Source organism: Nicotiana sylvestris, chromosome 1 (assembly GCF_000393655.2).
Source record: "Nicotiana sylvestris chromosome 1, ASM39365v2, whole genome shotgun sequence".
Classification (NCBI taxonomy): Eukaryota; Viridiplantae; Streptophyta; class Magnoliopsida; order Solanales; family Solanaceae; genus Nicotiana; species Nicotiana sylvestris.
Genome location: NC_091057.1, coordinates 16,397,147 through 16,410,340, shown reverse-complemented (window position 1 = coordinate 16,410,340; position 13,194 = coordinate 16,397,147). Strand labels below are relative to the sequence as shown.

At 35.4% G+C, this 13,194-nt stretch overlaps 1 protein-coding gene across 1 annotated transcript; it reads right to left on the bottom strand.

The window, feature by feature from the left end:
• Window positions 1–230: 230 nt before the first annotated feature.
• On the bottom strand, window positions 231–2,104 carry LOC138890836 (uncharacterized). The gene is made up of 3 exons (XM_070174028.1): window positions 2,024–2,104; window positions 828–1,861; window positions 231–579 (listed from the first exon to the last, which is right to left on the bottom strand). Exons 1-3 carry the CDS (start codon window positions 2,102–2,104, stop codon window positions 231–233), a joined length of 1,464 nt encoding a protein of 487 aa, XP_070030129.1.
• Between the last annotated feature and the right edge of the window lie 11,090 nt (window positions 2,105–13,194).

The following is a 13,194-nucleotide window of genomic DNA, read 5'->3' as shown; positions in this document are numbered from 1 at the left end:
TAATAGCACTGAATTCATCAACTCAACTATATTTGTTGTGAGCATGTCATATCTTCGTTGTGGACTACAAGAACGTGCCCATCTTTCTGGTGGTTCTTCCATCAAGTATTCATAAGTTTTCTTATCTACATTTGCAATATCTAACATGTATATGTCAAATTCTTTACGCTTGTATACTCTTGCAGCACTTTGAAAAAGTTTTATGACCTCACTTTTCACCTTTCTTCGCTTTAGGTTCTGCTCCAAATGATAGATGCAAATCCCATGATGACTTTCAGGTATACCTTTACAATACCATTTGCAATAGCTTGATGCATGTCTGAGAAAAAAATCAAATTCTCACGGCTCCCAATTGCATTGCGAAGCTGACTAAAGTACCACTCATAGGAATTGTTGTTTTCAGATTCTGCTATTCCAAAGGCTAATGGGAAAATTTGGTTATTTGCATCTTTTGAAACTGAAATCATTAAAACACCACGATATTTTGACTTCAAAAAAGTCGCATCAATAGCAATCACTGGTCTACAATGATTCCAACCAGCTATCGATGATCCATATGCGTAAAACATATAAAGAAACCTGAAAATACAATATAAAACAAGGTTAAAATACCCGAAGTTTAGGACAGTCAGTCCTTAACTTACATTTACAAGTTATAAAGTTAAGGACATGCTGTCCTTAACTTTTATTTCAAAGTTCAAAACTTAAGGACTGGAAGTCCTTAACTTTTAATTACAAGTTCAAAACTTAAGGATAGGTAGTCCTCAACTTCTGGTTATAACTCAAAAGTTAACAAGGCTAAAGACAGCATGTCCTAAATAGTTTACCTGTTGTTGTCGTCTATCTTTATGTTAGTATAAGTTCCCGGGTTTTTACTTGTCATCATATACAAGTATGAACACAATAATCCATAATTTTCTTCGGGACTTCCTCTTATTAAAGCGGAAGCATGTTGAATAGCACGCCATGCCTTGTGATATCCAATGTCTAGTTCATGCAATTTTTGCATCTCTGCCATGACAAAAACTGGTGTAACGTCAAATCTTGGGTCCCGAAGATTATCGATAATGTAACCACTAATCAACTTTGAAGTAGCATGCCTTTGATCTACTTTCCTAGTGTTAACAGAGCAGTCATGCTTTTTCTCAAGCTTTACTATCTTGAATAATGTTGAGTCTTTAATTCTGAAAGCACGCACACACCAACGACACCTATCATCATTGCATGTCAACGAATATCTTGTTGAGCTTGATCTAACAACTTTGAATTCAAAATGTCCTTTGATTGCTACATTAGAAAAACAATTAATTATGCTCTTCTTCTTGTCAAATACTGATCCGACTTTTATTTGATCCAAAGAAGCATTTTCTCTTAATATCGTAGTTGGGGATTCTTTTTGTTTCAAATTTGATCTTCGTTTAGTTATTTGAGTGCAGGTTTTGTCAGCAACTACTTCGATTACCGGTGCACTCTCTAAGACTTGAATACCCAAAGCTTGTTCGTTGTCAATCTCTATAATGCTTTGTCCTTCTACTTGAATAGAATCAAATGTTTGATGCACCTCTTCATTTAATGGTTGAGCTTCAACCATATCTACTTCAACTATCTGTTGGCATCGCTCTTGATTGTCATGTTGAGTTTTTGTGTTGGCATGTTCATTGCTTGTTGATGCAAAAACTCTTTCCGAAATATCAACTATGAAACGACAGCTCTTGAAGAGTGAATGAGTTTTTAGCAACTCTATACATGTGTGAAGATCTAAATCTTTGGATACAAGCATTCCTTTGCTTGTTCCAAGGTTGATATCAAACCATATCACTATTTCAAACTTTTCTCTATCCAATTCAATAAGCTCAAAAATCTGTTTAACGAAATCTTCAAACTAAATTGACTCAGGTGCTAGGAAAAGCTTTGTTTGATGATCAAGATATTTATAGTCTTCAGTCCATCTACCATTAAAAACAACTATTATGCATATTGTTTCCATCCTACAAGTCAAGAGAATGGGAAACAAAGGACATACGTTATAAAGCAATCCTTGTAGAATTAAGAACAGGTGTACTGTAAGTGCAAGACCAAGATAAGGACTGTCTGTCCTTAACATTTAAACATGTAATTAAAGTTAAGGACTGCCAGTCCTTAACATTTAAACATGTAATTAAAGTTAAGAACTGTCAGTCCTTAACATTTAAACATGGAATTAAATGTTAAGAACTGTCAGTCCTTAACATTTAATCATGGAATTAAAAGTTAAGGACTGTTAGTCCTTAAGTTTTAAACATGGAATTAAAAGTTAAGGACTATCAGTCCTTAACTTTTGAACAAGAAATTAAAAGCTAAGGACTGTCAGTCCTTAACATTTAAACATGGAATTAAAAGTTAAGGACTGCCAGTCCTTAACTTTTAAAGATGGAATTAAAAGTTAAGGACTGTCAGTCCTTAACTTTTGAACCAGAAATTAAAAGCCAAGGACTGTCAGTCCTTAACATTTAAACATGGAATTAAAACTTAAGGATTGCTAGTCCTTAACTTTTGAACCAGAAATTAAAAGCTAAGGACTGTCTGTCCTTTAACATTTAAACATGGAATTAAAATTAAAAGTTAAGGACTGTCAGTCCTTAAGTTTTAAACATGGAATTAAAAGTTAAGGACTACCAGTCCTTAACTTTTGAATCAGAAATTAAAAGCTAAGGACTGCATGTCCTTTAACATTTAAACATGGAATTTAAAGTTAAGGACTGCTAGTCCCTAACATTTAAACATGTATTTAAGAGTTAAGGACTGTCAGTCCTTAACATTTGAACCAGAAATTAAAACATACAATTTGAAACTCAAGCTACAGGACTTTGTATACAGAAGAACAACAACAAAGTGAATGACATTTTGTCCTTAAGTTTTTTTATTCAATTTGCAAAATGAGGTCAGTAGAATCAAAGTTAAGGACCTAGTGTTCTTATTGTTTTGAATTCAATTTCCAAAATGAAGACACTATGTCCGGAATGCAGAATTATCATAGGAGACGGTGTCTATAAATTTATCAATCCAGAAATTCAAAAAAATCAAATTCTTATCTAATATATAATCAAATCAATACAGATCTAAAAAAGTATAACTATAGCGAAATAAAAATTGATAGAAACACATGAAATTACAACTTACTGTTTATCTATGTTGTTTTTTTGGATTAGATTGCTGAATTTTTGAAATCGGGAAGAGAAATGGTGGTTCGTCCTCAGTTGATCGTCGTTGCTGCTGTTGCTCGCTTCTTCTCTTTGTGTAACTGCTGCTTGTGTTGATAGCGTAGGTATAAGTTATACCAGAAGGGTATTTTCGTCCAGTCAGGTATAAGTTTTTTAAAAGGAGTGGCTAAAGTCTAAATACATTGAAAACAGTGGCTTTAAAATAAAAGCCACAACTTTTAGTGGCTATTTGTGCCGTTCGCCCACAAAATGATCCTATCATAAGCCCAAAAAAAAAATGAATACAAAGGGAAAAGGGAATGGGCTAAGCTGCAGCCTGAAATTGGGCCGCCTTGAAGCCCAATTAAATCTTTCAAGTAGGTCGCCGAAATAAAAGGGAAATTTTCATAATTACTTCTGAATTCATAAAATATTCCATAATTTACAACTAGTAAAAAAATAACATATTCTACAACAATATACAAAAAATATACTTAAAAATATGGTAGATTACATATTAAGGGGAATCACATTCTGAAACGTATCCCATATAATTAGCCCCTAAAAATGCTCCATTTTCTTAATTATTGATTACCACTATAATAACTTATAACAGAAATTATTATAATATTTTACATTATAGTCGGTACAAGTAATTGGTTACCAAATATATCAAAAAAATCTCATCTCTCTCTCCATCTGTGCAAAATTAGTCAATCGAATTAAGAGGACCCAAAATTTTAGCAAACTTTGAAGGAATCCTTATTCAAAGGAAATCCCCAAAAAGATATACAATGATATATATATATATATATATATATATATATAAAACCATCAAAACACCCTCCTCCATCACCAACCATTCTCCAAACACTTTGTATTATACCTTTGTAAAATATTTCTTTATGTATGTCTTAGTAGTTCTTCCTTCAAGCCTGTAAAATAAATAAATTCTTAGGCTTAAGTATGTTCGTTTTTAATTCTCAAGTCCAGTAAACTCTTTCGAGTTTCCCGAAAGGGAAATCTCTCTCCTGTAAACATGTAAGTTACTTATCTTTATCTAAATTATGTTTCTAGATATTACTCCGGTTTTTACAGTTTTATGTTATTATAGCTTTATGTTTATTATCCTTCAATTAATTAGTTTGTAAATAACCAGACATCACTCTTAGTATATGGTTATCTTTCCAATTTCTAAACAATTTTGATAGATTAGCCTATAAATTCTTAGGAGAAACCGGTTAAGTTAAATCCGAAAATAACCAATAATGGGTATATGTGTTTAACTGTGGCCAGGGTAAGGTTAAAGAAAAAAGAGTTAAGAATAGATTTATTTCTTTAAAAGATTGGGAAGAAGAGATGAACAGAGTAAAGTGAAAAAAAAAGTATAGAAGGAGTAATTTCAGTTCATAATTTAGATAATACTGTAACAATACAGGTCTATAGAACAAGAGAGAGAGTACCGAGTAGGATTTTACAACATAAGTTTTTAATCACAAAAAATAATTTCTTTACCGTAAAAAATCCTTACCTTTTTACCTTACAAATTTTACCGTACCATAAAAACAAAAAACAAATGTTTAATGTCTATTAATTTAAGTAACAATAATATTCCAGAAATATTTGCTAGAAGTCTTACCTCAAGTGTAGAAGAGTTTAAACAAGACGTGGAAATCGGATTTTATTCGATAATAGATTTAGCTGAACATTTTATATATCTACAACAGAATAGTAGTATTTGTTCAGATATATATAGAAAACAACTGCATCTGATAATTTTAATATTATCATATCATCAATCATACCATCTAAGAAGAAGATTATAATCTAAAGACTCTATTCTACTCTATTTTAAATTTTTAAAGACTCTATTCCATATTTATTGCTCTATTCCATATTGGTACTAAGAAGATTATAATCTAAAGACTCTATTAGACTCTATTTTAAATTTTTAAAGACTCTATTCCATATTTATTGCTCTATTCCATATTTTCTTATTTTCTTGCAGGTTTTTCTGGTTTGCGCTCAATCGTGTCTTTATCCTGGTTACAGTTTCTATTGTTTATACTGGTGTATGTGTAATATTTTTAAAAATATTACTCCATCTCTGCTGAGTAGGCAACTACCATTGTTATGTAATATAAAACTATATATATATATATATATATATATATATATATATTGTCACGACCCAAAATCTGACCTGTCGTGATGGCGCCTATCATGGTACAAGGCAAGCCTCAACTCAACATCTCAACACAGTAGAACTTTTAAATAAAGGCGGAAGCAGTTAATATTAAATAAAACCTTTTAGAACAGAATATAACTCCAAAAGTACTAAACAATCCATCCCCAAAACCCGGCGTCACTGAGTGCATGAGAATCTAAATGATAACAACATCCAAGTGATAAAACACTATCTGGAAATATAGAATAGTACAACATGAAAGGAAAGGAGATTCAAGGTCAGCGAACGCCATGCAGCTACCTCAATAGTCTCTTGAGTCTGACTCCTCAATCAGCAACCGCCGTGACCAGAAGTGTCTAGATCTGTACACGAGATACAGGGGGTAACGTGAGTACACCAACTCAGTAAGTAACAGAAATAAATAAGGAACTGAGAAGTAGTGACGAGCTATACAATAGAGTTATCTCAATAACTTTCAAATAAGAGTAGTCACACTTTCAATTTAACAGTTTAAGTCACATCAGTACGTACTCAATAAACCAGATATCAAATTTGACTGAGCAGTAAATAATATCTTCCAATAATTTTCAAAACAGTGATGTGACATCTGTGATGCAACAGTAATGAAGTAAATGTATTTTCTCAGAATAACAGTCACTCTGTCCTCCCATTCACTCCAACCTCACAATCACTCATTCCTCACATTCACTTATTCCTCCCAGTCGCTTAGAACTCGACACTCGCACTCAGCACTCGCACTCAGTAGGTACTTGCGCTCACTGGGGGTGTACAGACTCCGAAAGGGCTCCTTCAGCCCAAGCGTTATAACAAGCCACCTCGTGGCATAAATCACTCAGGCCCTCGGCCTTACTCAATCATAAATCAGTAACAACATGCTGCGGTGTGCAGCCCGATCCCATAAATATCCTCACAGATCAGGCCCTCGGCCTCACTCAGTCATAAATCAGTAACAACATGTTGCGGCATGCAGCCCGATCCCATAAATATCCTCACAGATCAGGCTCTCGACCTCACTCAGTCATCAATCTCTCCAGTCTCTCGGGCTCTCAAATCATATAAACAGCCCAAATAGAGGTAATGTCATGTATCAACAATGAACAACAAAAGATAGAGGCATAATAAGCAAGAAAAGCTATAACTGGGTACAAAACAGCAAATAACAGCTAATTAAGTAAGTACACGACCTTGCAGGTCTCAACAATGATCACATAAGGCCTAAACATGATTTCTAATATGAAGTACAGTCAATTTCTATAAAAACTGAGGGAACATGTATTAAACAGTAGGCCAATTAATTCCACAGTCTCGCGGGACAGACCAAGTCACAATCCCTACGGTGCACGCCCACACGCCCGTCACCTAGCATGTGCGTCACCTCCAAAATAGTTATACGACACAATGTCCACGGTTTCATACCCTCAGGACCAGATTTATAACCGTTACTTACCTTAATCCGAGCAAAACTCCTACTCTGAAATGTCTTTGCCCCTCGAATCGGCCTCCAATCAACCCGAATCTAGCCACAGTTAATTCAATTCAGTCAATACCAATTATAGGAATTAATTTCGTATGAAAATACTAATTTTCCAACAAAATCCGAAATTTAACTCAAAATCGCCCGTGGGGCCCACGTCTTGGAATCCGACAACACATTTAGCCACGAGTCCAACCATACAAAAATTACTAAATTCCGATAACAATACGACCTCCAAATCTTCAAATCTTATTTTCAAATCCCTAGGTCTAAATCCCAATTTACACCTCAAAAACATGTAATCTAGTCGGATTATTCGATGATAATTCAATATTATGGAGTAGAAATGATCACAACTGAATTACCTCAAGATTTCCCATAATTTCTTGCTCAAAAATCGCCCCAAGCCGTGTTCTTTCACCAAAAAAACGTCAAAATGAGCTAAAAATAGAAACAACATTAAAAAGCCAATTCTGGTCGCTAAAAGTCAACTCCCGTCGCTAAAAGTGGTCAAATCTGGTCGCTAAAAGTGCACACCAGATCTGTTGCACCAGCAGTCTTTAATTTCACTAAAAAGGCTCTAACTCCATCATACGAACTCAGAATTCGATGATTCTTGTTCCTATGAGTCACAAATAATAATACGAACATAGTCCTTCAATAGAAACTCAATTCGGAGCTCATTTGCTTAGTGAGATTCACATTTCGCTCATTAAACAATTAACTCATGTTTCGCGTTAAAAACTCAATCGCGACTTGATGAAATTAGATCAAACTTTCCAGATCACTCCAATAATTCATTATCAAAATCCCAGAAGTCTCAAAATCAAATTTCGATCACTATAACTGAAAATAAACCTTTGGATCATTACATGTTTATGCTCAAAACGCCAAAATCTTCCACAAACTCTTCCAAAATTTATCCGAGCCTCATGGGACCCCAACCAAGTGTACTAACAAGTCCCATAATATGATACAAACTTAGTTGATGCCTCAAATTACATCAAACAATGCTAAAACCGTGAATCATACCCCAATTCAAGCTTAATGAAACTAAGAACTTCCAACTTCTATATTCGATGCCGAAACCTATCAAATCAAGTCCGATTGACCTCAAATTTTGCACACAGGTCATAAATGACATAATGAAGCTATAAAAATTTTTAGAACTAGATTCTGACCCCGATATCAAAAAGTCAACCCTCGGTCAAACTTTTCAAAAATCTTCTATTTTCTAACTTTTGCCAAAATGCGCCAAATTATCCTATAGACTTCCAAATCTAAATCCGAACATGCGCCTAAATTCAAAAATCACCATACGAAGCTATTGAAATCATCAAAAATCTAATCTGGGGTCGTTTGCTCAAAAGTCAAATCTCCGGTCAAACTTAAGAAATCTTTAGCCTTAGATTTCTAGATTCCATTAATTGCCGATAATTTGATTTAGGGACCTCCGAATTCGATTTCGGACACATGAACAAGTCTCAAATCACGATACGGAACTACCGGAATGTTCAAAACTTGTATCCGAGTTCGTTTGCTCAAAATGTTGACCGAAGTCAACTCAGTTGAGTTTTAAAGCTCTAATTCACAATTTAATCCATTTTTCACATAAAAACCTTCCGGAAAATTATATGGACTGCACACGCAAGTCGAGGAATTATTGATACTGCTTTTCAAGGTCTTAAAATACCAAGATGATTATTTAATTTAAAGATGACATTTTGGGTCATTACATATATACACACACACACACACACACACTGATACATTATAAATAAAACTTGACGAAGAAGAAGCAAACTTGGGGAAAGCCTCAGAGATTTTTGGATGGTGCATAGGTGTTCTAATAGAGAAGGAAATGAAAATCTTGTAAAATTAAAACTGAAAATACGAATTTTATTTATGGTGAATGTCTATATTTAGAGAGATTCTAGGGTTTATTACTTAGTGGCTAAGTCATCCTCTTACTATAAATAGAGGGTTCTATTCTATTGTAAATCATCTTATATCAATAAGAATCCTCTTTCTCTACTTTGCTCTGCAATACTCTTCTTCTTCTTTTATTGTTTTATAACACGTTATCAGCACGAGACTCTAACCAATTGAGTAGAAGCTTTGGATTGAGCATAATGATTGTCAATTGTTCCATGAAATTCCTTCATGATTAAATTCTGGATTTAAGGTAAGTATTTTACTTTATTTTTCTCTTTTAAATTCTTGACATTTTGTGTGATGACCCAAAAGGTCATCACTTGTGTTGCAAGTGAATTTAGTGTTCTGGGGCCTAAAAACCTCCCTTTTACTTCAACTTGATTTGCGTGCGTGGTCTAGACCTATATTCGAAAAGCCTGCTATGTGAAAATATGAGAAATAGAAATTTCTAGAGTTAAAAATTTGATTATGGTTGACTTTGGTCAACATTTTGAGCAAACGGACGCGGATCCATGTTCCGACGATCCCGGGAGGTCCGCAGTAAAATATGAGACTTGGGCATATGCCCGGAAATGAATTCCAAGGTCCCAAGCCTTAGAAATCAATTTTTGAAAGAAATTATTTTATTGAATTATCTAAGAAATAAAGAAAAGAATTAATGTTTGAAACAAATGTTATCGGGCCCGTATTTTGGTTCCGGAGCCTGGTACAAACTTGTTATAGTATTTGAAAGATAACTGTGAAGTATGGTGAAAACCGGAGTTTATTTGATGTGAGTTGGACTTTCGGTTAAAGAGTTATGAACTTTGAGAGTTCTTGATGAAAATGTTGAGTTTTGAGATTTAATTCATGATTTTACATGTTATTTTAATGATGTGTTCGCACGAGTAGGTCCATATGATGTCTTTGTAACAATCCGACCGATCGTTTTGAGCTTCGGCGCATCATTCAGCAGTTTGAGGCCATGAGCGGCTTCATCTCAGGTATATTGACTTGTGTGTATGGTCAGAATTAAAATTCAGGAAGTTTGGAGTCAAATCTAAATGGAAATTCTCATTTTGAAAGCTTAAAATTGAAGAAATGAACTAGGATTGGAATTTTGAGTAAACGACCTCGGAATTGGGATCCGAAGGTTCCAGCAGGTTCGTATGATGATTTCGGACTTGGGCGTATGCCCGGATCGGGTTTTGGATAACCCGGGAGCGTTTTGGCGCCTATTGTGGAAGATAGCATTTTAGAAGAAATTGCATCAGTTTGGTTTAAAATGCATTTCAGTGTTATTGATGTCCGTTTGGGATTCCGAGACTGGGAGTAGCTCCGTATGGTGATTCTGGATTTGGGAGCGCGATCGGAAGTGAATTCGGAGGTCCGTAGGTCATTTTGGAGTCATTTGGCTAAATATAAAAATTTGAAGGTTTTTGAGAAAATTCGATCGGAAGTGGAAATTTTGATATCGGGGTCGGAATGCGGTTCCGAAAGATGGGGCAAGTCCGTAATGTCGAATGTGACTTGTGTGCAAAATTTCATTCCGGAATGATTTTGGTAAGGTTTGAGACACTTAGTCTCTTTTAAGGAGGTTTAAGTTGGAAAAGTCAATCGAACGTTGACTTATGTGTTAGAGGGATCAGATTTGAATTCCGATGATTCGGTTAGCTTCGGGGGATGATTTGTGACTTAGGAGTGTGATCAGAAGTAATTTTGGAGGTCCGATGTAGAATTAGGCTTGAATTGGCGAAGTTAGTATTTTGGCGAATTCCGGTTGATAGGTGAGATTTTGATACGGGAGTCAAAATGGAATTCCGAGAATTGATGTAGCTTTGTTATGTCATTTGTGATGTGTGTGCAAAATTTCAGGTCATTCGGACATCGTTTGGTCGGGTTTTTGATCGAAAGTGTATTTTCGGAAGTTTTTGGAATCTTAGGCTTGAATTCGATGAGTTTTGGGTAATTTGATGTTGTTTGAGGTGTTTTGATGATTTGAGCAGGTTTTAATGATGTTATGAATTATGTTGGCATTTTTGGTCAGGGTCCCATGAGGCTCGGATAAGTTTTGGAAGAGTTTTTGGAAGATTTTTGCCGTTTTGAGCATAAGCATGTAATGATCCAAGGGTCCATTTTAAGTTTTAGAGATCCAAATTTGATTTTGAGACTTCCAAAATATAAATCATGAATTATAGGACTGATCTGGAAATTTTAGTTTAATTTCATCAAGTCGCGATTGGGTTTTTGACGTGAAATGTGAGTTAATTGTTTAACGAGCGAAATGGGTATTGAACTGGGCAAACGAGCTCCAAATTGAGTTTCGATTGAAGGGTTGTGTTTTTATTATTATTTATGACTCATAGGAACAAGAATCGTCTAATTCCGAGTTCGTATGATGGAGTTAGAGCCTTTTTAGTGAAAATAAAAGCTGCTGCAATTTCTGCTGCTAAGCTGTCTTTGGACAGCAATGTGCAGTCGTGGAGCGTACTTCGGAGACCTATATCTTTTGATCTACAAGAAATTTTGAGATGAGTTAAAAACGAAAGTTGTAACCCTTCATATCTAGTTTCCAGAAAGCTAAAATCGTAATTTGGACATTTGTAGGGAAAGTTATGATTGATTGAAGATGACTGGTGGAGCAGTTTCTCCAGAAATTTTCTGATTTCATGGAGCCGATTTAGAAGCTCATATCTCGGGATATATAAAGAGTTATATGGTGTACAACCTATCAAATTAAAGATCTTTGAGTCTAGTTTCTAAATCTTCAAACCGTTTGTCATTTGGATATTTATACAAGACGTTATGGGTGTTTAAACAGAAGGTGTCCAACAAGGAACAATTTTAATAGGATGTACAACGTGTATAGCACAAGTGCAAGGTACAACTCGAAAGCACGGACAGATTCTTTTAAACACGGATTTGGCTTATTTCTTTCATTTCTTTCATTTGGCTTGGATTATTTTGGAGAGAATTTCAAGGGGGATTTCATCAAGCATCAAAGGTGAGTTGTTTCTACTTATTTCCAAGTTAAATACATGGATTAGAGCTGAAAACTCAAGTAATTTATGGACAAAAATGGTGGTTTAGGGCTTGAAACTTAAGAGAATTAAATGGTGATTTGAGGGGTCAAATGAACTCCGATTTTTGTGAATTTGGTATGTATAAACTCGTGGAGAGATAAGGGTCGTATTGATATAAAAAATTCTGAATTTTGAGACGTGGGCCCGGGGCTCGGGTTTTGCTAATTTCGGGATTTTCGACATTTTTCGAGTCTTTTCGATTGGGTTATATTCCCTTAGCATATTGTAACGTATTCGTTGTGGTTTTGACTATATTCGACGCGCGAAGAGGTCGATTCAAGAGGAAAGGGCATTGCGGACTAGTCCACGGCCGGTTAAAGGTGAGTAATAGATGTAAATGATGTTCTGAGGGTTTGAAACCCCGGACTTTCACATCGTAATGCTATATTGAGGCATGACACGCACTCCATGGCGAGTGCGGGGTCAGATACTATTGGGGATTGTGACTTGGTCCATCCCGTGTGATGTTTATACTATACTGGTGATTGATACACATACTTCATTGATATTACTGGGCTTGATGCCATGTTTGGGGCCTTGTGCCGATTTGTAAAATCCTTCGAGGATTGATATTACTGCTTAGCATGATTTGCATATCATTTAATTTCAGTCCAAGGTTTTAAATGTTGTTTTGCAAACTCAGCCATAATTCTAAGTGTTGAAAACTTAAATGATATTTTTAAATGTATTCCGGGCTGGGAACTTCTGTTTTGTAAATGCCCAAGGGGCTTATTATATTATTTTCTGGACTGATTATAAAGTGACTTGAAACAGTGGTAACAATGGCACTGTGTGATATACTTGAAACAGTGGTAACAATGACACTGTGTGATATACTTGAAACAGTGGTAACAATGTCACTATGTGATATACTTGAAACAGTGGTAACAATGACACTGTGTGATATACTTGAAATAGTGGTAACAATGACACTGGATGATATACTTGAACAGTGGTAACAATGGCACTGTATGATATAAATTGGTCAGGTAACAATGGCTGACCGGTCAGGTAACAATGACTGACCAAGATATTGCGCTTGGGCTGTAGGAGCCCCTCCGGAGTCTGTACACACCCCCAGTGAGCGCCGTCGACGATAAATAAATATGGATGGCTCGGGCTGCACGCCGCAGTGGGTACTGGAATGTACCATCATATGCATTGCATTGCATTCATGTATTTGTATTTATACTGGTGTTTAGCTGCTCAGTTCCATATGTTGCTGTATATTCGGATTGTAGCTTACTTTGTGTATTTACTGGATTTTCTTATCTTCGGACTGTAGTTACTTTTATTACTCACTGGGTCGGAGTACTCACTTTACTCCCTGCACCT